The sequence below is a fragment of the Pelodiscus sinensis genome, chromosome 3 (genome assembly GCF_049634645.1).
Source record: "Pelodiscus sinensis isolate JC-2024 chromosome 3, ASM4963464v1, whole genome shotgun sequence".
NCBI lineage: Eukaryota > Metazoa > Chordata > Testudines > Trionychidae > Pelodiscus > Pelodiscus sinensis.
The window spans coordinates 143,666,420-143,692,678 of record NC_134713.1 but is presented as its reverse complement, the minus strand read 5'-3'; the positions used below and the strand labels follow the sequence as shown (position 1 = coordinate 143,692,678).

Sequence of the window (26,259 nt, the reverse complement as noted above, 5' to 3'; positions counted from 1 at the left end):
TGATAGCTGTCCCCTAGTCAGAGGCATGCAGATAACCACACACAGATTTTCCAGGACACAGAAATGAACCAATACCAGGTTAATTAGAAAAAGAAAAACTTTTATTATCAAAACAAAATTACCATTGCAAGCATAGTGACTAGATGGAAAAGAGCCACCAACTAATCTAGATACTCAGGGGGACCCCTTGGGCTCAGGACTTAGTTATAAAAGGAAAAACACTTCTAAAGAGAGAGAGAAAAAACACTTTGAACAGCTCAGACATCAATTCCAAATTCCCAAACCACAAAACAATAAAAACTGATGGGTTATCTAGACTTTGCCCTACTTACACATATAAGAAATACATTCTTGGAAGAGAGACAGGTCTTCCCATCTCCCTGTTACCTGAAAGAAACCGCTAAGCCTCAGACAAAGGAGGGAAAAGTTAAACATTCCTTTGCCCCAGTTTGAAACCCCTCCCTGCATTACTATTGGCGGACCAGATACCTGGCTAGAGCCGGAGACATAATTAACTCCTTAGTCCCCAGGTGCTGGCCAGCCCTCATGGTTATGACAGACTATTTGAATTATATTGTTTAAAATTGGAAAGTGCTCAACATGGGCTTGATCCAAAACCCATTGAAGTTGTTGGAATGGAAGGCCTCCATTTTCATTATAAGACAGTCTTAGCTCCTAGAGTCCCTAGAAAGCACTCATTCCAGCCAAATTTTTCTCTTGTTTATTCCTGAAAAAAAATTGTCCTAGGAGCATTTGGAGCAGTGAAAGATTTCACTGACAGTAAGTAACTATTGTGCCTCAGAAGTTTTGCTATGTATTTATTCCTCATACCTCACTCCATTTTTTCTGAACTTTCAAAGCTTTAAAAGAGCAGTTAACTATACAATCAGCCTTAATTAAAATAAATAAATATGTCCTAATTGTTTTTCATCAAAGGAAGACATAATTTATTTTTTTCAATCCCTTCATTGTATGAAGGGGATAGAAAAGAGGAATAATTTTGGCAAATGCTGTTTTAACAGGGACATGTTGGCTATAGTTGGTTCTGAAATATCCCCTATCAACTTTTACTCAGCATGATTGTGTAACACCTTGCACAATGTTTGTAGTTAAATAATGATGATAATGGTTTTTCCGCAAAAGCACTGACAATCTTACATGAGATCGTCAGTGCTTTTGCGGAATTTCAAGCGGCCAGTGTAGACAGCTGGCAAGTTTTTCCGCAAAAGCAGATGAATTTGCGGAAAAACTTGCCAGTCTAGACACAGCCTTGGTGTCCAGGAAAGTTCTCTGGCTGTCAAATGCCTCTCCATGAGGGCCACTAAGCTACTTATTTTGTATTTATTTTAATGTTAGTCTTGTTTTAGTACTTCATCTCTTTTCTGCATATTTTCCAGGCCTGTTCAAATACCTGCTATTTTATATGAAATCAATGAAAATATTAGAACAAGGATCACTTGTAAGCAGCTCTGGTATGTTCTCATTCTGTCCTTTTATATTTATTTATTTTTGTAGAAAAGTAACAATAATGGAAGATCCTGATCAGAACATTCATCTGAAAAACCTGTCTCTTCTGCAAGCAAGCAATGAAGAGGAAGCACTGAACCTTCTTTTTTTGGGAGACACTAATAGGATGATTGCAGAGGTAAGGATCAAGCTTACTGGTATAAATTTTACTTTGGATCACCTGAGTTAAAATAGTTATAAATATTCTTGTATAAAAACTGTTTAACCTGTGCAAGGGTCTGAAATTAAATGGAAGCTGCTTTTTGAACAGATACCCATTGGCTGTGTCTACACTGGCATGAATTTCCGGAACTGCTTAAAACAGAATACTATTCCGTTTTCAGTTTTTCCGGAAAAGGAGCGTCTACATTGGCAGGCTGCTTTTCCGGAAAAGCCCTTTTTCCGGAAAAGCGTCTGTGGCCAGTGTAGACGTGCTTTTCCGGAAAAGAGCCCCGATCGCCATTTTCCCAATCGGGGCTTTTTTTCCGGAAAAGACTACTGGGCTGTCTACACTGGCCCTTTTCCGGAACAGTGTTCCGGAATAAGGACTTATGCCTGAGCGGGAGCAGAATAATTTTTCCAGAATAGCGGCTGATTTTGTACAGTAGAGCGTCGTTGCTTTTCTGGAAATTCAAGGGCCAGTGTAGACAGCTCGCAGCTTATTCCGGAAAAGCGGCTGATTTTCCAGAATAAGTGGCCCAGTGTAGACACAGCCATTGTGAAAATGGAATAAACATGTTTCCATTTTCTACTCTTACGTTTTTCACTTTGTGAAGAATTTTCAAATGTTTGTACTTTGTTTTTCTAAACATTGTGTCAGAAACAGTAATAATGTGTTTCTCTGTGCAATTGGTATGCTGATTGGTGGTCAGCTATGTTATAATTATCATTGTAATTAAACATAAATGCAGTCTTTGAAAAAAAAAAAGCACAGACTGATTTTGAAATATTATGTGTGTCCCACATGTATGCACATAAAAAAAACGGAACAATCATCATTATATATGACATTGTTAAACTTCTTCCAGACATACTGCATTACATTTGAAGTGGTTATAGTAACGGCTAGTAGTTCCTGTATTTTTTCCTCAAACAATATGCATGTGTAGTATATATTTCATGGGAAAAGAAACAAACACTGGTATACTGTACTTTTAAAATGAACATTAGTAGATATGCTAAGATGAGGTTACTTTATATGAATTTTGCAGAATCAATTAGCTTAAGATATTTGTTTATATATTGTGGCCATTCTGAGCTCAGAAACCTTCAGGATTTTTTTGTCATATTCAGTAATTGAAAATGAAATATAGACTTAAAAGGCACATTACTGTAGCAGGGTATTATCAACCTTTGAAATTATGAGATGTCTTCTCTAGCAACATGCTCTACACAGCTATTCACATCTTAGAAGTTTGTAATTTATTCAAGGGACCTTTTCTGAAAATATGTCTGTCGAAGGGCGGCCTTATATGGGGGAGGGGGGGCCTCTCAAGCTTAGTCCCCCTTGCGTCCTACCTGCTAGCGTGCCTATACATGTCCCTTTTGAAGTGCATAATACAGCCCAGAGGCCAAAGTCCATACACGGGCCCTTGTAGTAGGGTTAATACGGCCTGGTGGCCAGAGTCCTGTCCTCAGGCCCCTCTTACTAGACGTAATACAATCCAGAGGTCTCACAAGTCCCCTCTAGCATGAGTAATATGGCCTAGTGGCCAAAGTCTACACTCCAGTCCCCTCTACCAGGAGTAAATCAGCCTAGTGGCCCGAGTCCACACACAAGACTCCTCTAACAGGAGTAATACGGCCGAGAGGCCTAGACAAAAGGACTGTAAGAAAACGTCACCCTCACAGACTAGCTTCTGAGGGGGCATGAGGACCTGGGCCCTCCCATTCCACCAGGTTCCAGCCCAGGGTCCTGTTGGCAGTAGCTTGCTCAGCGGGGAATCCTGCTGCAACATGCTGAGCTCCTGGAGAACAATTCCCACCCAAGACTACTTCCTACTGTTCCATGTCCAGTGCTCTTCTCCGCCATCTTACTACGGGGTTATAGCTTCTCTCAGCCTGGCTGCCACTGTCTAGTCTGGTGGTGCCTATGCCTCCTTCCCCTTCTGCAGTCAGCCCAGACTGAGTTGCCCCAGGGCCTTTTATAGTCTGGTGCCACCGAGAGCATGCCCAGCAGGGCCGTGGGGAAGGAGCTTTCTCAGCCAGCGGGGCCCTGATCAGTCCCTGTTCTTCAGCACATGGTTGATATACTCCTTTACAATGTCTCTAAATGTTGGAAACGTGTAAGATAGTAAGTTAGTGAGAAGATAATAGTGAAAATGTGTTCTTCATCGAGTAGTGTCCCCGAGGGTGCTCCACTCGAGGTGCTGGGCTCGTCCCGGCGCCGCAAACCAGAGGAATTTTCACTAGCAGTAGCCCCCTGCCGGACCGCGCATGCGCGAGTGCCCCTTCGCGCCTTTCATCTGAGCGCGGTCCGGTCTTGTCAGTTTCTCTCCAACCGTCCGCAGCCGCAGACGGAGTTAGTTCAGGCTCCCTTCTCCTCTCTGAGGGGAAAGGGAAAAACCTTCCTAGTTATAGTTGTTATTTGGTTAGTGATAGGTAGTTATCTGTTACACTGTTCTAGTTGTAGTTCCCCCTTTTAAAAAAAAAAAGAAAAGAAGAAAAGAAAAGCCGCGTTTCTTCAGCGGTCGGTCAGGGCTTTCCTGACTGAAATTGACTAATAACCAAAGGACTCAAGAATGCCAGGATCACCCGGCTTCAAGAAGTGCCTCCAGTGCCAGGAGGCTATCCCCATCTCAGATGGACACTCCCGGTGTGTCAGATGTCTCGGGGACACTCATGTCCCAGCCAAGTGTAGTCACTGCGCGAAGATGACAGCTCGCGCTAGAAAGGATCGGGAGCTGAGGTTAAGAGTCCTTTTGTTCAATAAGGCTCTCCAAGCTCCGGAGGTCTCTGAGCCGCACTCTGCATCTCCTGAGCAAGCCAGGCAAGCCCCCAAGATCCACGGGACACCGAGCGCCACTGCGGACAAGCCGGGGAGCTCTGGCTATGCGCCGAGACTCCCCGCGGGCAAGGGCCGTAGCTCTTCTTCCCCAACTGCAGCCTGCCCCAAAAGCTCCGCTCCGACACCCAAGAAGGGGTCGAGAGCGGAGTCGGTGCCGGCAACGGCTTTAACGGCCATTGCGGAGCCGGCAAGAGAAGCCCCGGCACCGGGAGTTCCGACGCATGCGCACCCTCAGCCAGCTGTGACGGCACCCACAGCGCCTTCCATAGGTGCCGCTCTGGGCTCCTCGGTGCCGGGCATATCGGCACCGGATGCACCTCCGCCGCAAGAGTCTCTGCCAGCCCAGCCTCCTGCTTTTACCTTTCCGGGGGATCAGGCTGCACCGAGCCTTTACTCTGCCGTTCACGTGGCAGACGTTCAAGTGGCAGAGGCTTCTTCACTGTCTGCTGTTCTGACACAAGCACCTCCTCAGCCTGCCTGCAATGCCTCGGTGCCAACCAAAGCGCAACAAAAGACTGCAAGGGTCCGGACACCATCAATAACGCCGGACAGTGTCACCTTCTCACCTGGACCTGACTCACCTACCTCGTCCCATGCTGATTACCGTCATCGTATTCACCGTTACACGACCTCCAGGGAACCCTACTATAGGTCACCTCGTCATTCATCGCCACGTCGGTACTATCGGGATCGCTACTCGAGGTCTCCCTCACGCTACTATAGGAGATCCCTTTCACCAAGATCCCCAAGGCGTGCAGACTGCCATCGCCGGTATGACACAGTGAGAAGATACAGCCGTTCTCCCTGCCGCAGTCGGAGGGAGGATCGATATTATCACGAGTACTCTTCTCATTCATCTCACCGCAGAAGGTATTCGCGATCGCGATCACTGCAATTTTCTCGGCATCAATCTCCACACGGTCTGGACGAGTCTACTCCTTATGTTGCGCCACCATCCTTGGCTGGGGATTTGGATTCGCAATATCAGGAGGATAAGCAGGACCACACTCCTCTTCAAGGACAGCAGAGCCCTGATTCCCCGGCGCAGCGTTCCTCATCCTCGCCGGATGACGCCGTGGTCCCTGCGGACTTGTCTCCTACGGAGGACCACAAGCAGTTCCAGGAGCTCTTCAAGAGAGTTGCACAATCCCAGGACGTTCAGACCGTGGACGTGCAACAGAAACAACATCGATTGCTTAAGAATCTACAACCTTCCCAAAAGTCAAAGCTCGCCTTTCCCTTTGATGAAGCTATACTGGAGATCGCCAACGACATCTGGCAGACCCCGGCCACTTCGCTACCAACTAATAAGCGGTCGGACAGGAAGTACTTCATCACTCAGAAAGATATGGAGTTTCTCTTTACGCATCCTCAGCCTAACTCCCTTGTCGTGCACGCCGCGCAACAGAGAACAAGATCATCTCAGACCAAGAATCCCTCAAATGACAAGGAGGCCAAACGACTGGATATCTTGGGCAGGAAAGTATATTCCTCCTCTACTTCTGCCCTGAGGATGTGTAACTTTGCGGCACAACTAGCAAACCACGATTTCGATAACTATTCGAAATTGATCCCCTTATTTGAGCACTTGCCGGATTCCAAACATCAGATGCTCAAGGCAGTGATACAAGAGGGCTATACAGTCGCCCGAACAGCCTTGCAGATCGCCCTTGACACGGCTGACGTAGCTGCTAGATCCGCAGCTTCGGCCATAGTCATGCGTCGGGCGTTTTGGCTGCATCAGGCCGCTGTCCCGAAGGAGATGCAGGCCAAGGTGGAGGATTTGCCCTTCGATCGCAAATCGTTATTTGCTCAGTCGACAGATCAGGTCTTCCACTCGGGCAAGGACACACGTACGACTTTGAAAACGCTAGGGATGTACACCCCCCCCTACAAACGTAGGAGATACATACCCTACAATAGACAAAGACCATTCTCATATGCGACGCCTCGCGCCAGGCCATACGAGCAACAAAGGCCGAGATAACGGCCCCAGAAGCATCGCCAGCAACCCAACAAGACGCCTGTCCAGCAGCAGAGCCGACAGCAGGTTTGATGGGTTGATCGAGGGACTTCGGACCACCCCGTTAACAGAGACTCCGGATATCACAAAAGGCGTATTCCATCATCGTCTCAGACCTTATCAGCATCGTTGGGCTGTCATATCCACCGACCGGTGGGTTCACGACATAATTACTTCAGGATATGTCATCCCCTTCACCTCTCTTCCCCCTCCCTCCCCTCCTGCCCCGTCCCTTTTCAGGGACCCCTCTCACGAGACGCTTCTACATCAAGAGGTGTCACGCCTTCTCATGTTAGGGGCAGTGGAAAGGGTGCCGACACCCTTTTTGGGGAGAGGGTTCTACTCTCGCTATTTCCTCACCCAGAAGAAATCAGGGGGTTGGAGGCCTATCCTGGACCTATGTCGGCTCAACCGTCATCTGAGAAGGCAAAAATTCAAGATGGTCACGTTATCTTTGATCATCCCGGCTCTCGACAAAGGGGATTGGTTCACGTCCCTCAATCTTCAGGACGCCTACTTCCATATAACGATATACCCGGCGCACAGAAGATTCCTTCGGTTCACAGTGGGGTTCGACCACTATCAATATCGCGTGCTGCCTTTCGGGCTATCGGCGGCCCACGGGTTTTCTCCAAGACCCTCGCGGTAGTGGCGGCCTACCTGCGATGCCTCGATATTACAATCTTTCCATACCTGGACGATTGCCTGCTAAAGGCTTCCACACTCGACGAGGCTACGAGGGCAGTGTCTATAACTACCGCTTTGTTCACAGCCCTCGGGCTCATAATCAATGTCGAGAAGTCCTTCCTAACACCTACTCGCGACCTGGAGTTTATCGGTGCAAGACTCGACTCCCTAACCGCGAGGGCATACTTCCCGGTAAAGAGGTTTCAACTCATACAGGACCTGGTACAATCAATATCAATTTCCCCGAAGTCCCGAATACTTACCTGTCTGCAACTACTGGGACACATGGCAGCCACCACGTATGTGGTTCCGCATGCCAGACTCCATATGCGAAGTCTTCAACATTGGCTGTTCACTGTGTACACGCCCCAGGTGCGCAGTACGAACAGGATGGTTTCTCTGCCCAGTCAGGTGCGGTCTTCCCTGGCATGGTGGGACAACCCCTTCAACATGCTAACAGGGGTCCCCTTTCATGCCCAAAAACCATCTCTACAAATCACTACAGATGCCTCTCTACTCGGCTGGGGCGCCCACCTTCGGGAGCTCCGTGCGCAGGGTCTCTGGACGCCCCAGGAATCGCTACAGCATATAAATTTTCTCGAACTAAGAGCAGTCTTCAAGGCTTGCAAGCACTTTCTGCCCATCATCCGAGGACATTCCATACAGATTCTCACCGACAACATATGCACGATGTATTTTATCAACAAGCAGGGGGGGTCGCGCTCCCGCTCCCTGTGTGTGGAGGCTGTGCGCCTGTGGAATTGGGCTATTCAACAAGGTATCACCACAACTGCAGCATACCTCCCTGGCAAGGACAATGTAATTGCCGATACTCTGAGCAGGCATTTCCTCTCACAGCACGAGTGGGAATTGCATCCCGAAGTGCTCCGCGACATCTTCTTGCAATGGGGTTTTCCCAAGGTGGACTTGTTCGCCACTCGACACAACAGGAAATGTCCTCAGTATTGCTCACGAGCAGGCATCGGCATGAACTCTCTCGGGGATGCCTTCCTTCTAGACTGGAATCATCACCAATTGCTGTACGCCTTTCCTCCTCTTCCACTCATTCCAAGGGTTTTGGAGAAGATAGCACTGGACAGCGCAACAGTGATTCTGATAGCACCTTTCTGGCCCAGACAGATTTGGTTAACACAGCTGTCGAGAATGTCAGCAGCCTATCCACGATGACTACCGCAGCTGTCCAACTTGCTATCCCAGAAACACGGCACGGTTCTTCACTCAGCCATCGACCGCATGCACCTCACAGCATGGCTCCTAGTTGGCTCCAAGCTTCGGAACTCTTATGTTCCCAAGAAGTGAGACGCGTGTTGGTTAACAGTAGACGCAGTACAACGTGTAAATCCTATCTCTATAAATGGCGCCGTTTCCATTCGTGGTGTTTGGCAAAGGATCTTGACCCTCACTTATCGTCTATACAACAGATACTGGATTATGTGATGCATCTAAAGACGACGGGACTAACTATTTCTTCCCTGAGGGTGCATCTAGCGGCAATTTCAGCCTTCCGTCTTCCCGTTGACGGCTATTCAGTGTTCGCCCATCCTATCACCAAGAGATTTCTGAAGGGGCTAGGCAACTTGTATCCGGCCCACAGGATCCCACCAGAGCCTTGGGACTTACCTCTGGTATTAGACGCTCTGACTCGCACACCCTTTGAGCTGCTTGCAACGTGTGGTCTACGGATGCTCACGATGAAAACTGTGTTTCTACTTGCCATCACATCGGCGCGTCGAGTAAGCGAATTAGCAGCTCTTTCTGCCGATCCGCCGTATACGCAATTCTTCAGTCATGCGGCAGTCCAACCAGCGTTTTTGCCAAAGGTCAACTCTGCTTTCCATATAAATGAGCCTATAATTCTACCGACCTTCTACCCAAAGCCTCACTCCTCATTGGAAGAAGCACGTCTACACACCCTAGATGTCAGGCGAGCGCTGGCCTTTTACCTTGACAGAACTCGAGTCTTTAGAAAATCTCAACGGCTTTTCCTTTCTACAGCCGAACGCTCCAAAGGCAAACTACTTTCTGCACAGCGTATTTCCTGTTTGGTCGTTGCTTGCATCACGCAATGTTACACCTTGCGCAACAAGTCTCTTCCGAGCGGTCTTCGTGCTCATTCCACCTGGGGCATAGCTACATCCATTGCCTATCTTCATGGAGTACCATTGCAGGACATATGCCGTGCAGCAACCTGGTCGTCCACCCTCACATTCGCTAAACACTATGCCCTTGCGAACATACTTACCTCCGATTCGAGGGTAGCTCAGGCTGCCTTGTCTACAGCCCGAAAGCGATAGGTCCGAAGCACTCAGGTCACGCTGGACCACTGCTGTGTACTCACCTCGAGTGGAGCACCCTCGGGGACACTACTCGATGAAGAAAAGAGAGTTACTCACCTGGTGCAGTAACGTCTGTTCTTCGAGATGTGTGTCCCCGTGGGTGCTCCACGTCCCACCCTCCTCCCTGCTTCGGAGCCTCTATTTATGTCTTTCAGATGCTTCCGGATGGGAGGAAACTGACAAGACCGGACCGCGCTCAGATGAAAGGCGTGAAGGGGCACTCACGCATGCGCGGTCCGGCAGGGGGCTACTGCTAGTGAAAATTCCTCTGGTTTGCGGCGCCGGGACGAGCCCAGCACCTCGAGTGGAGCACCCCCGGGGACACACATCTCAAAGAACAGACGTTACTGCACCAGGTGAGTAACTCTCTTTTTCACACCAGGAAACCATTCAAGTATATGGGGAAAAACACAAAATAGTTGTCACTGCCATGCATCAGTTCAAAGGGTGAGAATCCCAAACTGGGATGTGGGTCATCTCTAGGGGCAAACAGTGACTGTTGCAAAGCCACATCCCAGTTGTTGGAATGTTCATTCATGAATTTGCGTATCATGGCTCGCAAACTCCCATTAAATTGTTCCACAAGGCCATTTATTTGATGGTGGTAGAGGGTAGCAATTCGGTGCTCTACCTCATGAACTTCCCAGAGGCATTTCATGGCCTCAGCCAGGAAATTAGTCCCTGAATTTGTGAGGATCTCTGATGGCCAACCTACTTTGGCAAAGATATCTGTTAATGTCTGGCACACGTTCCTGGCTGTAGTGTTCCCTAGAGCTACTGCTTCAGGCCATTGGGTGGCAAAATCCACAAGGGTCATTATGAACTGTTTCCCTGTTGAAGTTTTTTTAGGGAAGGGACCCATAATATCCACAGCTACACGCTGGACCATGACCTCTGTGATGGGGAGGGGCTTGACCCAGGGGCGGATGAAAGTTTTGCGCAGCCCAAGGCAGCACAATTTCGCGGGACTCCCCCCCCCTTTGGAGAAAAAATATAAAAAAGGTGTCAACTGCGCAAATTGAAGGCTCTTTTCATATTAAATGTGAATTGGGTAAATTTGATAGGAACTTAATTTAGTTGGATAATTTTTATTTTAATTATATTGTAAGTCATTCTTAAACAAAATTCTGCATTAATAATTAAAAATTTTCATTTATATTTAAGTCTGTTATAGTTGTCTAGCTCTTTTGGCAGCACATTCTTCAATTATGTCATTAAAGTCCATTTCTTTACACAGGTCGTTTTCAATCAATATGATCGAAAGACCTACAAAACACTCCTGGCTCATAGTAGATCTTAAGTAATTCTTTAATAGTTTTAATTTTTCCATAGTGCCTGTTAGACTGAGATTACATTCTTCAAGTTTTCTTTTTTTCTCTAATTTCTGGCTTCCCAACAAATATTTTCTACCTGCTAGTTATTTTATAATTTGGGGTTGTCGGCGAATTTACACTTATAAAATTGTTATTTATCTGTAAAAAACGGAGTGAGTGACATGGCGCATGCACCACGGCCACAGCCGACAGTTTGTAGCATGTGTGCAAATCAGTTTCAATCTGTCACCCGTTGTGTATTCACATTACTTCATTACACGTTTCACATATCAATCTTAAATTGTTCATTATTAAAAAAACTAGCCAATAGCCCATCATAAGACGGGATTTTTGGGTCTCTCCTCCAGGTCTGTCTCTCTCTCTCTCTGTCCTCCTCCTACTGTCTCCCCCCCCCTCAACTCTCCTATGCCTCCTGCCTCTTTCTCCGTCTCTCTTTCTCTTCTCCTCCTGCCTGTCACTCTTTCTCTTCTCCTCCTCCACCTGCCTCTCACTCTCTCTTTCTCTTCTCCTTCCTCTCCTGCCTCTCACTCTCTCTTTCTCTTCTCCTCCCCCTCCTGCCTCTCACTCGCGGAGCCCAAATGGCCGTTTGCTGGCTGAGCGGCACAGCAGGAGGCGAAGGGGGGCAGTGATATATACGACCAGGGGGCAGGACCTGGAGCTTCTGACACGCCCTTCGCCGCCCGCCGTGGTGCTCGGCTGAGTTCTATACCGTTCAGTTGGGCTGCAGCATGGGAGCAAGCAGCGCAAGTGGCCGTGTGGGCCCCGCACTTCCTGTGGAGCATGAGAGTGCAGAGCAGGGCCCACACGACCACCTGCACTGCTGCTTGCTCCCGCGCGGCAGCTTGGCATGGGACCTATTGAAGCGCGGGGCCTGGGGCAGCCGCCCTGCTTGCCTTTCCCTATATCCGCAGATGCCTTGACCTGGTCTCAAGGCTTCCCCACCCGCTGGCATACCTCACAAGTCCAGACATAGCCAGTCACCTCCTTGCCCACTCCCTTCCAGTAGAATGACCTTTTTAACTGGTCTTTGGTTCTGTTCACCCCAGCATGGCCACTAGGGTGATCATGGACTAAGCTCAAGAGTCTCTGAGGACATCAGTCCTCCTTGTGCCCACTAGAAATAGACTCTCAGTATGAAAGTCCTTTTTCTACACAAACCTGGACCTGTTAGAAGAGCTGAGAGGTGGTGGGTCACTTCTGGCCACCATCCAAGATCCCTTGAGGCTCTCATCTGCTTCCTGTTCTGCCTGGAACTGCTCTCTCAATGGTAGAGACATCAGTTCCTTGCTGGGCTGTGGACCTGGTCTTGGACCCTCCGGAAGTGATGCAGGTGAAGTGGGTAAACCACTTCTGATGGGGAACCACTTTCTGCTGGTGCACTGGGTTGCATTGTAGGCTCAGGCGGGGCCTCTTGCACAGATTCAGCTGCTGCAGCAGGCATCGTGGTGCCCTCTGCAGCACATTCTGATCCTAGTACTGTTTGCTCCACCCATTCTGGCTTATGGACTGGTTCCACCTGGTGTTCAGTAACTGGATCCACTGCTGCGATTATAGTCATGGGTGTAGGGTCTGGGTCTCCAGTGCTAGGGTGTCTGGAAGCACAAACTGGTCCCTGGCAGGAGGCTCAGGAACAGTTTTAGATGTGGAGGCCTGTTTAGACTTGCTGCGAGTGACCACTCCCACCTTCTTAGCCTGGTTCGGTTGGCTATGTTTTCCCCCACCAGGATAGAAATGGGGTCGTCATCATAGACTGCAAAAGTCCAAGTTCCTGGTCAGTCCTTGTACTTAATTGGTAACTTGGCAGTAGACAGGTCAAGAGGATCTGCCTTGAAGGGTTGAATGGTGACTAGGGCCTCTGGGTCAATGAGTTTGGGGTCCACCAGGGATTGGTGGATCACTGACATCTGTGCTTCAGTGTCCCTCCATTTAACAATCTCCCTTCTGCCCACCCTCACAGTCTCCCTTTGCTCCAGAGGAATCCATGAGGCATCTGGGCCAGAGGTCTCTTGGTATGACCCCGGTGAGATGAGCTGCAGTCTGTTGGTGCTCTTAGGACAATTGGCCTTTACATGCCTCAGTTCATTATATTTAATCATTGCACGATAGGCGTATCACTGGAGCGAGTTTGGTTGCCAGAGGACGGGGTGTGGGGACAAGAGGATGTCTATGGTCTCCCTTGAAGTGGATATGGCCCTTCCCTGCGAGGTGGATTGTAGAATGTCCCCCTGTTGTGAGATGCCATTTCTGCGTGGCCCTTCTGATTTTCCCTTAACTGGCAGTTATTTTCCTCTGTCACCTCCATCCACCTGGCTCCTATATCTCCTGCCTCTCTTTTATCCTTCAGGTTCCCATCTTGGATGTATCTCTGAAGATCTATGGGAAGGCCCTCTAGGAGCTGTTCCATTTGCATCAGGAACAGCATATCTAGCTCTTCCATAGTCTTCACCTTTGCTCCTGATACCCATGCATCCCCATTCCTTTTAATCTCATAGGCAGTTTGGGGCATTGTCATACCCAGTTTCCACCTTAAGGCTCTAAAGCAGCATTGAGCATGTTCAGCTGTGAGTCCAATCCTAAGTCTGATCCTTTGTTTAAAAAGTTCATAGTCATTCATGTTTCCCCTAGGCATTTCAACTGCCACTTCTGTTAGGGGTCCACTGAGTTGTAATCTCAGCTCCACCATGTACTGGACTTGGGGGATGCTGTACAAAAGACAGGCTCTTTCAAAACTTTCTAAGTAGGCCTCTACATCATCTCCTACCCTGTACATTGGGTATTTCCTGGGCTGTTCAACAGTGATTGGAGCAGGATTGTTGGGTGAGGTATCTGGAGTGTCTGACCTTTTAGCGTTCTCCAGCACGACTTTGGCCTCTGCTTCAGCGCACCTCGCTTGTGCTTCTGCTTCCGCTTGCCTGGCCTGTGCCTCTACTTCCGCTCACCTCACCTCCATTTCTGCCTCTTTATCTAAGTGTTTCATTTCTACTTCCACTTCTACTCGCTTCACTTGTAGTAAAAAATCCATCTTTTCCTTAGTTAGAGGTCTGCCTGTCTTAAAGGCATTCTCCCACAAAGAAGACAGTAGTGAGTGAGGAGAGGGGAGGCCATCCATTGCCCCTGCCCCCTCAAGGTTACTTCCCCCTGGACTCACAGGGATATCCTCCTGTCTCCCCTCCTCGGAGTGTGAATCTTCCCTGGAGCTGGACATCTTGCCCTGATCTGAGGGTGTTTTCACCTCAGGATGTTGCTTAGGAAGAGTTGGTTGCTCTAGGGTTACTTTGCCTGATAGCAAAAGCATGCACTGGACTGTTTCCCTACCCTATTCTAACCTAGCTATCCAGTTGCCCCGAAAGTCAGAAATAAAATCTGTTTGGGTTGGATTGTCTGGCTTTATAGGATTCACCTTCTGTATTCCTTTCCCCAAGGCGGCAACAGAAAAGAAGAAAGAAAAAACCTCCAAAGCTTGCAACTAGTCAAAAGAAAAATCTATATCCTTTTAAAATTCTCAGTTCTCAAATTGATCTCACTACTACCACCATGTCATGGCTCAATTCCCCAACCTGACACTCTGTGTGCAGAGATGGCGGGGGCTGGCTAATAGAATAAATAACTTCAAAACCTATCTCTGTGATTCCCAGAGACACTTATTCAATCTCAGTCCTCCTGAGATTAAAAATAAATAAATAAATAAAAAACACATGCTGCCACCACCCAAGTGGTTAAAAGAAAATATATATAAAAAACTTTTTCAGGGAAGACATCACTTGGGAATCCCCTCCCTAAAACAAAGCTCTCCCACCTGCCCCCAACCTCTGTTCTGCTTGGAGTTGGGAAAACAAACAGAGGGAATCCGCAGAGAACAATGGACTCTGCCCGGGTAACTAGACATTTAATCCTAAGGATACAACAATCAACCAATACTGGTTAATCAACATAAAAAAGAAAACTCTTCTATTATCAAAACAAAAATACAGTTGCAAGCATAGTACATTGACTAGGTGGTAAATAGCCACGAATTGACATAGACTCAGGGAAAGTCCCTGGGCTGTAATCCTTAGTTACAAAAGAGAAAATAATTAGCCAGTTCAGACATGATTTCCAAAGCCCCAAACAAGGAAAACAATAAACTCTGATGGAGTAGCTAAACTTTTCCCTACTTACACATTTCAATAAGTCTGTTTTGGGAGATTCGATCATTAGAAATGTAGATAACTGGGTTTGCGATACCTGGGAAAACCGTATGGTGACTTGCCTACCTGGTGCGAAGGTTGCGGATCTCTTGAGGCATCTAGATAGACCTATGTGAGTGCTAGAAGTCTAAAAAATAAGATGGATGAACTAGAGTGCCTCATGTTAAAGGAGGATATTGATATAATAGGCATCACAGAAACCTTGTGGAGTGAGGACAATGAATGAGACACAATCACTCCAGGGTACAAAATATATCAGAAGGACAGAACAAGTCGTGTGGGTGGGGGAGTGGCACTATTTGTGAAAGAAAATTTAGAATCAAATGAAGTAAAAATCTTATAAGAATCAACATGTTCCATAGAATCGCTATGGATAGTAATTCCCTGCTCTAATAAAAATATAAAGTAGGAATCTATTATCGACCACCTGACCAGGACAGTAATAGTGACTATGAAATGCTAAGGGAGATTAGAGAGGCTATCAAAATAAAGAACTCAATAATAGTGGAGGATTTCAACTATCCCCATACTGACTGGGTACATGTCACCTCAGGACAAGATGCAGAGACAAAATTACTTGATACCTTAAATGACTGCTTCTTGGAGCAGATGGTACAGGAACCCACAAGGGGAGAGGCAATTCTTGATTTAGTCCTGAGTGGCACGCAGGATCTGGTCCAAGAGGTAACTACAATAGGACCTCTTGGAAATAGTGACCATAATATAATAACATTTAACATTCCTGTGGTGGGAAGAACACCTCAGCAACCCAACACTGTGGCATTTAATTTCAAAAAGGGGAACTATGCAAAAAGAGGAGGTTAGTTAAACAGAAATTAAAAGGTACAGTGACTAAAGTAAAATCCCTGCATGGACATTTTTCAAAGACAACATAAAAGAGGCCTATCTTAAATGTATACCCCAAATTAAAAAACATAGTAGAAGAACTAAAAAAGAGCCACCGTGGCTTAACAACTATGTAAAAGAAACAGTGAGAGATAAAAAGACATCTTTTAAAAAGTGGAAGTCAAATCCTAGTGAGGGAAATAGAAAGGAGAGTAAACATTGCCAAATTAAGTGTAAAATTTAATAAGGAATGCCAAAAAGGCATTTGAAGAACAGCTAGACAAAAACTCAAAAGGTAATAACAAAATGTTTAAGTACATCAGAAGCAGGAAACCTGCTAAACAACCAGTTGGGCCGCTGAATGATCGCGATACAAAAGGAGCACTTACAGACGATAAAGTCATTGCAGAGAAATTAAATTAATTCTTTGCTTCAGTCTTCATGGCTGAGGATGTTAGGGAGATTTCCAAACCTGACCTGTCCTTTGTAGGTGACAAACCTGAGGACTTGTCACAGATTGAAATGTCACTAGAGGAGGTTTTGGAATTAAAACCAGATGGACCAGATGGCATTCACCCAAGAGTTCTGAAAGAACTCAAATGTGAAATTACGGAACTATTAACTGTGGTTTGTAACCTATCCTTTAAATCAGCTTCTGTACCCAATGACTGGAAGATAGCTAATGTAACGCCAGTACAGGCAGTCCCCGGGTTACGTACAAGATAGGGACTGTAGGCTTGTTCTTAAGTTGAATCTGTATGTAAGTCGGAACTGGCATCCAGATTCAGCCGCTGAATCTGGACACCAGTTCTGACTTACATACAGATTCAACTTAAGAACCCCAAGCGTCCCCAAGTCAGCTGCTGCTGAAACTGATCAGCAGCTGATTCCAGGAAGCCTGGGGAAGAGCAACTCTGCCTCGGGCTTCCTGTAGTCAGCCGCTGGTCAGTTTCAGCAGCGGCTAACTTGGGGACTCCTGGGGTAGAGCAGCTCGGGTGCTGCTGGGTTGGTCCAGTAGCGCGGCCGCTCCTCGGCGCTACTGGTCCAACCCAGCAGCACCCGAGCTGCTCTGCCCCAGGTGTCCTGATTCAGCCACTGCTGAAACTGATCAGCAGCGGCTGAATCAGGACTCCTGGGGCAGAGCAGCTGGGGTGCTGCCGGGTTGGTCCAGTAGCGCCAAGGAGCGGTGCTGCGGGACCAACCGGCAGCGCCCCACCTGCTCTACCAAAGGCCCCGGGCTTTGCTCCACATCTCCCTGGTCTGCTGGGGGGGGGGCACTAGCTGCGTCCCCCCCCAGCAGACCAGGGAGACGCGGAGCAAAGCGGCGGACTACCCGGGGCCAGACCCGCGGCGCTTCCAGATCAGCTGGAAGCGCCGCGGGCCGGCCCGGTCCTGCGCCGCTTTGCTCCGCGTCTACCTGGTCTGCAGACCAGGGAGACGCGGAGCAAAGCGGCGCAGGACCCGGGGCCGGACCCGCGGCCGCTTCCAGATCAGCTCCCGCAGCAGACCAGGGAGACGGGGAGCAGCTTTTCTCGCCCCAGAGGAGGCGGGCGGCGGGACCAGGCGTCCCGCCGCTCGAGTTCTCCGGGGTGAGAAAATCCCCGTTCGTAACTGCGGATCCGACATAAGTCGGATCCGCGTAACTCGGGGACTACCTGTATTTAAAAAGGGCTCTAGAGGTGATCCCAGCAATTACAGATCGGTAAGTCTAACGTCAGTACCGGTGAAATTAGTTGAAACAATAGTAAAGAATTAAATTGTCAGACACATAGAAAAACATAATTTGTTGGGCAAAAGTCAACATGGTTTCTGTAAAGAGAAATCATGTCTTACTAATCGGTTGGGGTATATCTACACTACCAACCTAGTTCGAACTAGGGTGGTAATGTAGGCAACCGGAGTTGCAAATGAAGCCCGGGATTTGAATTTCCTGGGCTTCATTTGCATATTTCCGGGCGCCGCTAGGTAGTTCCACAAGGAGTAATGGTAGTTCGGAATAGGAAGCCTAGTCCGAACTACCTGGTCCGTGTCGCGGTACGCCCACATCTTGAATACAGTAGAATCCCGATTATCCGACCTAAAAGGGACCGAGGGGTAGTAGGATTAATGAAAATGTCGGATAAAATGGAAACTGGTATGAAATCAGGTTTATTACAGAACAACTAACATAATAACAGAACAACTAACATAATAGAATACAGAACATTTAGTATGCAGTATGGCAAAACGCTAAAGTTATTGTTTAAAAAAATTAGTGATTGAACTTTGTTTCCAAGCTTTGCTTCTCTTCCTTGCGGCGAGGTCGCGCCAGCATCTCAATAACATAACATCACTAGCAGTTGCATCCCCTTGTTGTTCAACATAAGCCAGTGCCACCTCGAGAGCCTTAACCCCTTCGCTATGACTAATTCTCTCCATTTTGTCATTATCATTTGTATCTTCATCTTCATTGTCATTGTCATCCCGATTCACCAGAGCTATTATGTCGCGATCAGTTCTTCTTCGGGTAGTCCCCATGGGTGCTCCATGTCTGGTGTCGGGCTGGTCCCGGCGCCGCGAATCGGAGCATGCCAGAGCTGTCATCGACCGGGTCGCGCATGCGTGAGCAGCCTTCGCGCCTTTGAACAGCCACGCACGACCCAGTCCCCGCCAGTTCCTCTCATCCGCCCCTGGTCGCGGACGGAGCTCTCCTCATCTCCTCATTTACCTCAAAACAAAACAAAACAAAACAAAACAACTCTGATATATTTAATTTCTAAGACTGATAGTTCAGACCGTGGTTCCCGATACTGTGGCCGCGGCAGCTTTTAGCCTCGCCGGCTCATTCAAAAAAAAAAAAAGAGAGAAAAGAAAAGAAAATAATAAAAGAAACGGGAATAAGAGAGCTAGTTAATATAGAGAGGTGTGAAACAAACCCCTCTCCACCTGTCAAAATGCCGGGTTCCCCCGGTTTAAAAAAATGCGGCATGTGTAGAGAGTCTATGCCGCTCTCAGACGGTCACTCTGCCTGCGTTCGTTGCCTTGGGGAGGCACATATTCCCCAAAAATGTGTCCACTGTGCTAAACTTACGACTAGAGCTCGCAAGGAGCGAGAACGGCGACTCAAAGAAATTCTGTTTGATAAGGCACTGATGCCTTCTGCTTCAACAGGCTCTTCTGCCTCAGACCCCACTTTGGAAAAGCGGAGGGCTCCTTCCCCGAATGCGCCTTCACCAAGGAGGAAGAGAGCCTCTCCTGCTAGGTCCCTGCCAATAGCCCCACAGTCGCGGGGCAGCGCAGGAGAGAAGCCGGGTGCCTCTGGTTCCAGGGCAGCCCACGCACCGGCAGCAAAAAAGCCGCCCGGCACGTCCAAGCCTCGGCCGCCGCCGGCACCACAGGAGCCTCTTAAAGGGCCAGCTCCATCGGCACCTACGCTCCTGGTGCCAACCCCACCAGCCCCCTCACTTAATTCTCCTCACAGGGAGCTGTCCTCAGCACCGCCCGCACCGGGGGTGCATACTACTGAATAAATGCCTGCCTCAGCACATTCCACTGAACCTACAGCTCTGCAGCCTGCAGGTCAGGAACAGCTACCACCACAGCCTTCTAAGGCAGCGTGCAGACCGGATGCGCAGGCGATTTCTCTTTCACCCTCTCCAGAGGCATCACCTCATATATCTACTCATGCTGACCGCACAGCGGCACACAGGAAACATTACAATCGCAGTGCGTCATCGCATCATCATTACCATAGGGAGCGTAGCTGTTCTCATCACAGGTGTTCCTTATCTCGATCTCCTCCCAGACACTCCCTAACACACTCACCACGGCGCACGTACTATGGCAGGCACAGCAGCACTAGATCTTCTAGACACTCGTCGCCTGCAGACTTGATCCGACATGACTCGCACTATCATAGTCGCTACTATGGCGAATTCTCTCCATATAGCCGGTTGCGATCTCGCCGTAGGTCGCCATGCTCCTGTCGGTCGATCAGTCCGTATTCCACACACTGCAGACCGCAAGAGCAGTTCTCGCTCAGGCCGGCATTGCCTTCACGATCTCCCACCCCTCGATCGCAGCAATCTGACCCGGAGGAGGGACAACTTTCTGAGTCAGAACCAGACAGGTCACCTCATGCTAACTCCTCCGTACCTTCGCCACATGAAGCTGTAACTCCGGCTGGACCGTCACCCCCGATGACCTCAAGGAGTTCCAAGATCTTTTTAGACGTGTAGCACAATCCCAAGAGGTGCAATTTACCGATACCCAGGGCAAGCAACATAAACTGTTCAAAAATTTACACCCGAAGCAGCAGCGGAAGATTGACCTACCGATAGATGAAGCCATTATGGAGGTGTCCGAAGAGATTTGGCAAACGCCAACATCAGTACCACCTACTAATAGAAGAGTGGATAAGAAGTACTTCGTACCATCCAAAGGGCTGGACTTTCTTTTTAATCACCCCCAGCCTAATTCACTGATTGTTGACGCAGTCCGCCATAAGGCAAAGACTCCTCACTTCAAGAACTCCCTTTCGGACAGGGACTCTTAAGAAACTAGATTCATTCGGACGTAAGTTCTACTCTTCCTCAACCCTGCTCCCCCAAATTGCTAACTATGCTGCACTCTTATCAAACCATAATTTTGATAACTATTCCAAGCTCCCCGAACTCATGCAACACCTTCCGGACAGCAAGAGACCCCTTTTGAAAGCGGTAGTTCAAGAAGGATTCGCGGCATGCAGAACATCCCTTCAAATCGCCGCTGATGTAGCGGACACCGCAGCTCGAGTCATGGCATCAGGTATCGCCATGCACAGAGCCTCATGGCTATTGTCGGCTGGAGCTCCTAAGGAGCTACAGACCAAAGTGGAGGATTTGTCCTTCGATAGACAAAAGCTGTTTGCCTCCACAATCGACGAAATTCTACACTCGGGGAAGGACTCACGTACTACCCTCAGAACTTTGGGTATGTACACGCCGCCCTTCAGGCAAAGGAGATACTACCCATTCCAAAGGAGGTACGATTATTCGTCATATAAGCAACAGCAACGTGGACCTGAGCAGCCAAAATTCCGACAGCGTCTGCAACGCAAGCGCCAACAGCAGAATCGCCCACCAACCCGACCAGCTTCTAGGCAGCAGGTTTGACTCCTGCGCCAAGGACTCGAACATGTCCCCAGTGGTCATCACACTAAAGCCTGTTTCCAGCGTATTCAATCATCGGCTGAAACCCTATCTCCATCAATGGGCCAGCATTACGTCGGACCGATGGGTATTAGAGCTGATAACATCAGGCCTCTCGATTCCGTTCATCTCAGTTCCCCCCACTATCCCTCCCACCTCGGCACTTATCGTGAACCCATCTCACGAGACCGTTCTTCGGGAAGAAATCCTCCATCTTCTAAGTGTAGGTGCCATAGAACGAGTTCCAAGGGAGTTTCAGGGAAAAGGGTTGTACTCCCGGTACTTCCTGGTTCCCAAGAAGTCAGGGGGCTGGAGGCCAATCCTCGACCTAAGAGGTTTAAATCGTTTCATCCACAAACAGCGCTTCAAAATGACCACGCTGGTCAAGATCATACCAGCACTAAACAAAGGGGACTGGTTCGCAGTCCTAGATTTACAGGACGCATATTTCCACATCTCAATCCATGTAGCACACAGAAGATTTCTACGCTTTGTGGTAGGGGACGATCACTTCCAATTCAAAGTACTTCCTTTCGGCCTCGTATCAGCACCAACGGTGTTCTCCAAAACGCAAGCGGTAGTAGCGGCCCACCTACGCAGAACAGGAGTCACAATTTTTCCCTACCTAGACGACTGCCTGATCAAGGGTCGCACTTACGCAGAGACCTCCCACATGGTGAGGGCCACGCTGGCTCTATTCAAATCCCTCGGCCTTGTTGTAAACACAGTAAAATCCCGACTACAACCGACACAAATCCTTACCTTCATAGGAGCTCGGCTGAACTCCCTCGAAGAGCGTGTACATCTGCCAGTCGAGCATTTCCAAGCCATAAAAGACTTGGTGACGACACTCTTGCAGTCCCCTATACTACCAGTCCGCGTATACCTGCAGCTCCTGGGTCATATGGCGGCTACTACGATCATCGTGCGGCACGCAAGACTACATCTGCGGTGCCTACAACACTGGCTGACCACCGTGTACAATCCCATCAGACACAGTATTCGCAAAACCGTGGCGATTCTCGTACGAGTCAAGCAGTCCCTACACTGGTGGACCGACCCCAGCAACATACTATCAGGAATTCCGTTTCACACGCCGCAACCAGTAAGAGAGATTACCACGGACGCGTCTCTCATGGGCTGGGGTGCTCACATGGGTGCCGAAAAGGCCCAAGGCCGGTGGTCCCCAGTAGAGATGTTGTTGCACATCAACCTCCTCAAGCTGCGGGCAGTATTTCATGCATGCAGGCGGTTCAAGAGGCACATAAAAGGCACAACGACAAAAATTCTCACAGACAACATCGTAGCGATGTACTATGTGAACAGACAAGGCGGTGCTCATTCCAGGTCCCTTTGTGCAGAGGCAGTTTGACTGTGGAAGTGGTGCATTCGAAACAACATTTTTCTCGTGGCTGCATACTTACCCGGTGCAGACAACACCATCGCGGATGCGTTGAGCAGACATTTTTATCAGGACCACGAGTGGGTAATTCGCACGGATGTCCTCTTACCCCTTTTCCACCGCTGGGGTCACCCGGAGATAGATCTCTGCCACAAGGACCAATGCGAAATGCAGAACTTACTGCTCCAGAGCGGGAGTGGGCGCTCACTCCCTGGGAGATGCGTTTCTTCTTCACTGGGGAACATCACTGTTATATGCATTCCCTCCTGTTGTGCTCATTCCCAGGGTACTAGAGAAGATTGTCATGGACAGGGCACGAGTACTGCTCATAGCCCCTGCTTGGCCCAGGCAACCGTGGTATTCGACCCTCCTGCAGCTCTCAACACATACACTGCACCGATTTCCTCACCTGCTGTCGCAACAGAACGGCTCCCTTCTTCATCCGAAGCTGGACACCCTACACCTAACAGCCTGGTTCAGCACGTCTGAGATGCTTTGCTCAGACCAGGTAAAGTGCATCTTGCTCTATAGCAGGAAAGAATCTACCAGAAAGACCTATCTATCTAAATGGTTGAGATTCGCTCGCTGGTGCGCTCCTAAGGACCTCGATCCTCTTATCTCACTACTGAATGTCATACTGGATTATATTATCCAGCTGCAGACTTCTGGTCTCTCCATATCATCGCAAGAAATTGCGGCCTTCCACCTTCCCATCGAAGGGAAGTCAGTGTTTTCCCATCCCATGGTGACAAGATTTTTTAAAGGTCTCGTTAACCTCAATCCACCAGTCAGGCCCCCGCCACCTGCGTGGAGTCTTGACTTGGTCTTAGATGTTCTAACAAGACTTCCGTTCGAACCCCTAGCAACCGTACTGTTGCCGGTCCTTACAATGAAAGTACTTTTTCTCCTTGCTATAACGTCGACACGCAGGGTGAGTGAGCTCGCAGCACTGATGTCATCACCCCCTTATACAGTTTTTACTAAGGACGCTGTAACATTGAGATCTCACCCAGCCTTTCTACCGAAGGTCTGTACTGAGTTTCACATCAATGAACCAATCGTTCTGCCATGCTTTTACCCAAAACCTTACACGTCAAGGCAGGACGCTCTCCTGCACACTCTAGACGTCCGTCGGGCGTTAGCTTTCTATATAGATAGAACCCGTGATTTTAGGAAAACGGACCATCTTATTGTTTCCACCTCGGGACACTCTAAAGGTCAAGCTTTATCTGCCCAACGCATCTCGAAGATCGTCATCTCTTGTATTACTACCTGCTACAACATTTCTAAGAGGCCGCTTCTATCACAGCCTAGAGCCCACTCTACGCGAGCAATGGCTACGTCAACGGCCTTTGTCAGAGGAGTTCCATTACATGACATATGTCGTGCGGCTACATGGTCTTCCAACACGACTTTCTCAAGACATTACGCGATAGTGCAGCCCTGGCTTCAGCAGTGCTGCCAAACCATCGCATTAGTGATTCCATAGCCCACGTCTAGTGGATTACTGCTCCGAAGTCACCAGACGTGGAGCACCCACGGGGACTACTCGAAGAAGAAGGAGAGGTTACTCACCTTCGGTGCAGTAACGATAGTTCTTCGAGGTGTGTCCCCGTGGGTGCTCCACGACCCGCCCTCCTCCCCGCTACGGAATCTTGTTGTATTATCTCTTTCAGATGGCGGTGAGAGGAACAGCGCGGGTCACGCACGGCTGTTCAAAGGCGCGAAGGCTGCTCGCGCATGCGCGACCCGGTCGATGACAGCTCTGGCAAGCTCCGATTCACGGCGCCGGGACCAGCCCGACACCAGATGTGGAGCACCCACGGGGACACACCTCGAAGAACTATCGTTACTGCACCGAAGGTGAGTAACCTCTCCTTCTTGTTGCTCGTCTTTCTCCATCCATTCCTGTATATCATCATCATTCACCTTCTCACAGCCTGGAATTTGTTGTAACAAAGATAGCAGATTATCACAATTTTTTTGCACCATTTCTTGTGTTTTTTTGTCTTTCGTAAGTAACTTTCTCCATGATCTTGCCAGTGTTTGTGGTTCAATCTCTTCCCATGATTGTGCGATCAAATAAATAACATCTTTTATGTTCACTGTCCTTAGCTTATCTAGCATACCATTTCCATCATCTATCACCTCAATGAGCATAGTTAAAAGCTTACGACAATATTTTTTCTTTAACACTTCAAGCACACCCTGGTCCATAGGCTGACACAATGAGGTGATATTAGGAGCAAGAAAAATCACTCTAATGTCCCCACTGAGCAGTTCATCCTCACGAGGAGGAGATGGCACATTATCAAGGATTGCTTTCTTTGGTAGGTTTATCGAATTCAAAAATTGTTCAACCGAAGAAAGAAATTCAATGAAAAACCAGCCTTGGAAAATTGCTGAAACTGAAATTGAAGAATTCCTCTGATTCTTGTACGAAACTTGTAGAGAGCACTAGGTGATATGTTTTTGAAAGCTCGTGGGTTTTTTGCCTTTCCAATAAATGTGAGTCTTAGTTTGTGGTTACCAATAGCGTTACTACAGGCTAGAATCATCATTCTTTCTTTACTTTGTTTATACCCAGGAGCTGAAGCTTCAGCCTGGGAAGCTAGAGTTTTTGAAGGCAGCATTTTATAGTTTAAGTCTGTCTCATCACAGTTATATATCTGCTCACATGATAATCCCTCATTTTCTATGAGACAATGAAAATTTGCTTTAAATTTCAGAAACCCTTCCTGATTTGCCAATAATTTTTCGCCACATATACTGAGCAGCCTTAACCCGTATCGTTTTTTCCAGCAATCACGCCAGCCTACACTAGCTGTGAAATCAGGTTCCCCTTCATTAAATTCCTTTTGGAAACTCAGAGCTTTCTCTTGCAGAATCTGGCCTGTGATAAGCATGCCCTTATCCCTTTTCTGTGTGAACCATAAGAACAAAGCTTCACTCACTTTTTCATATTCACATTTTTTCATTGTTTTTCTGTCCTTCAGTCCTGCAATTGAGGGTTGATCAGAGCACCACTTTTCTAACTCACTTCTTTTCCTCTTCCAGACACCAACTGTAACTCGCCCCACACTGAGTTCAGATGAAATTTGAACTTTCTCTTTAACGCTTCAAGTTTTTGTTCAATGGAAGGAACCACTTTTTTTCTCTTTTTACATGCCATGTTCCTCAAACAATAAAATTATTTTATACTAAGGGGAAAATGCAATTGGAAAAATGAAACACAATCACAGCACAAACATAAATCACTGGCGCAAAGGAACAAACAAAGCTACGGCCACGGCAGTATGTGACGATGGACACGTAATAGCACATCGAATGGCTATGTCGGATAAACCGGAAGGTCGGATAAGTGAAGGTCGGATAATCTGGACTCCACTGTACTGCATACAGATGTGGTTTCCTCATCTCAAAAAAGATATACTGGCATTAGAAAAGATTCAGAGAAGGGCAACTAAAATGTTTAGGGGTTTGGAATGGGTCCCATATGACGAGAGATTAAAGAGACTGGGACTTTTCAGCTTGGAAAAGAGGAGACTCGGGGTATGTCTACACAACAAAGTTATTTCGATATAACAGCCATTATTTCGAAATAACTTCACTAGTGTCAACACAAGCCAGCTGCTATTTCGAAATTAATTAGAAATAGTGGAGGGCTTATTTCGAAATTGGTAAACCTCATTCCACGAGGAATAACACCAATTTCGAAATTGCTATTTCAAAATAAGTGCTG

At 48.1% G+C, this 26,259-nt stretch overlaps 1 protein-coding gene across 7 annotated transcripts in view; it reads left to right on the top strand.

The window, feature by feature from the left end:
• The window catches only part of KIF6 (kinesin family member 6), a 367,777-nt gene that overhangs the window by 77,765 nt on the left and 263,753 nt on the right, over nucleotides 1-26,259 (top strand). For all 7 annotated transcript variants that reach the window (XM_075925092.1, XM_075925089.1, XM_075925088.1 and 4 more), the window contains one exon: nucleotides 1,516-1,645. In XM_075925092.1, coding sequence (XP_075781207.1) covers nucleotides 1,516-1,645 — 130 coding nt within the window. The remainder of the gene's footprint in view (nucleotides 1-1,515; nucleotides 1,646-26,259) is intronic.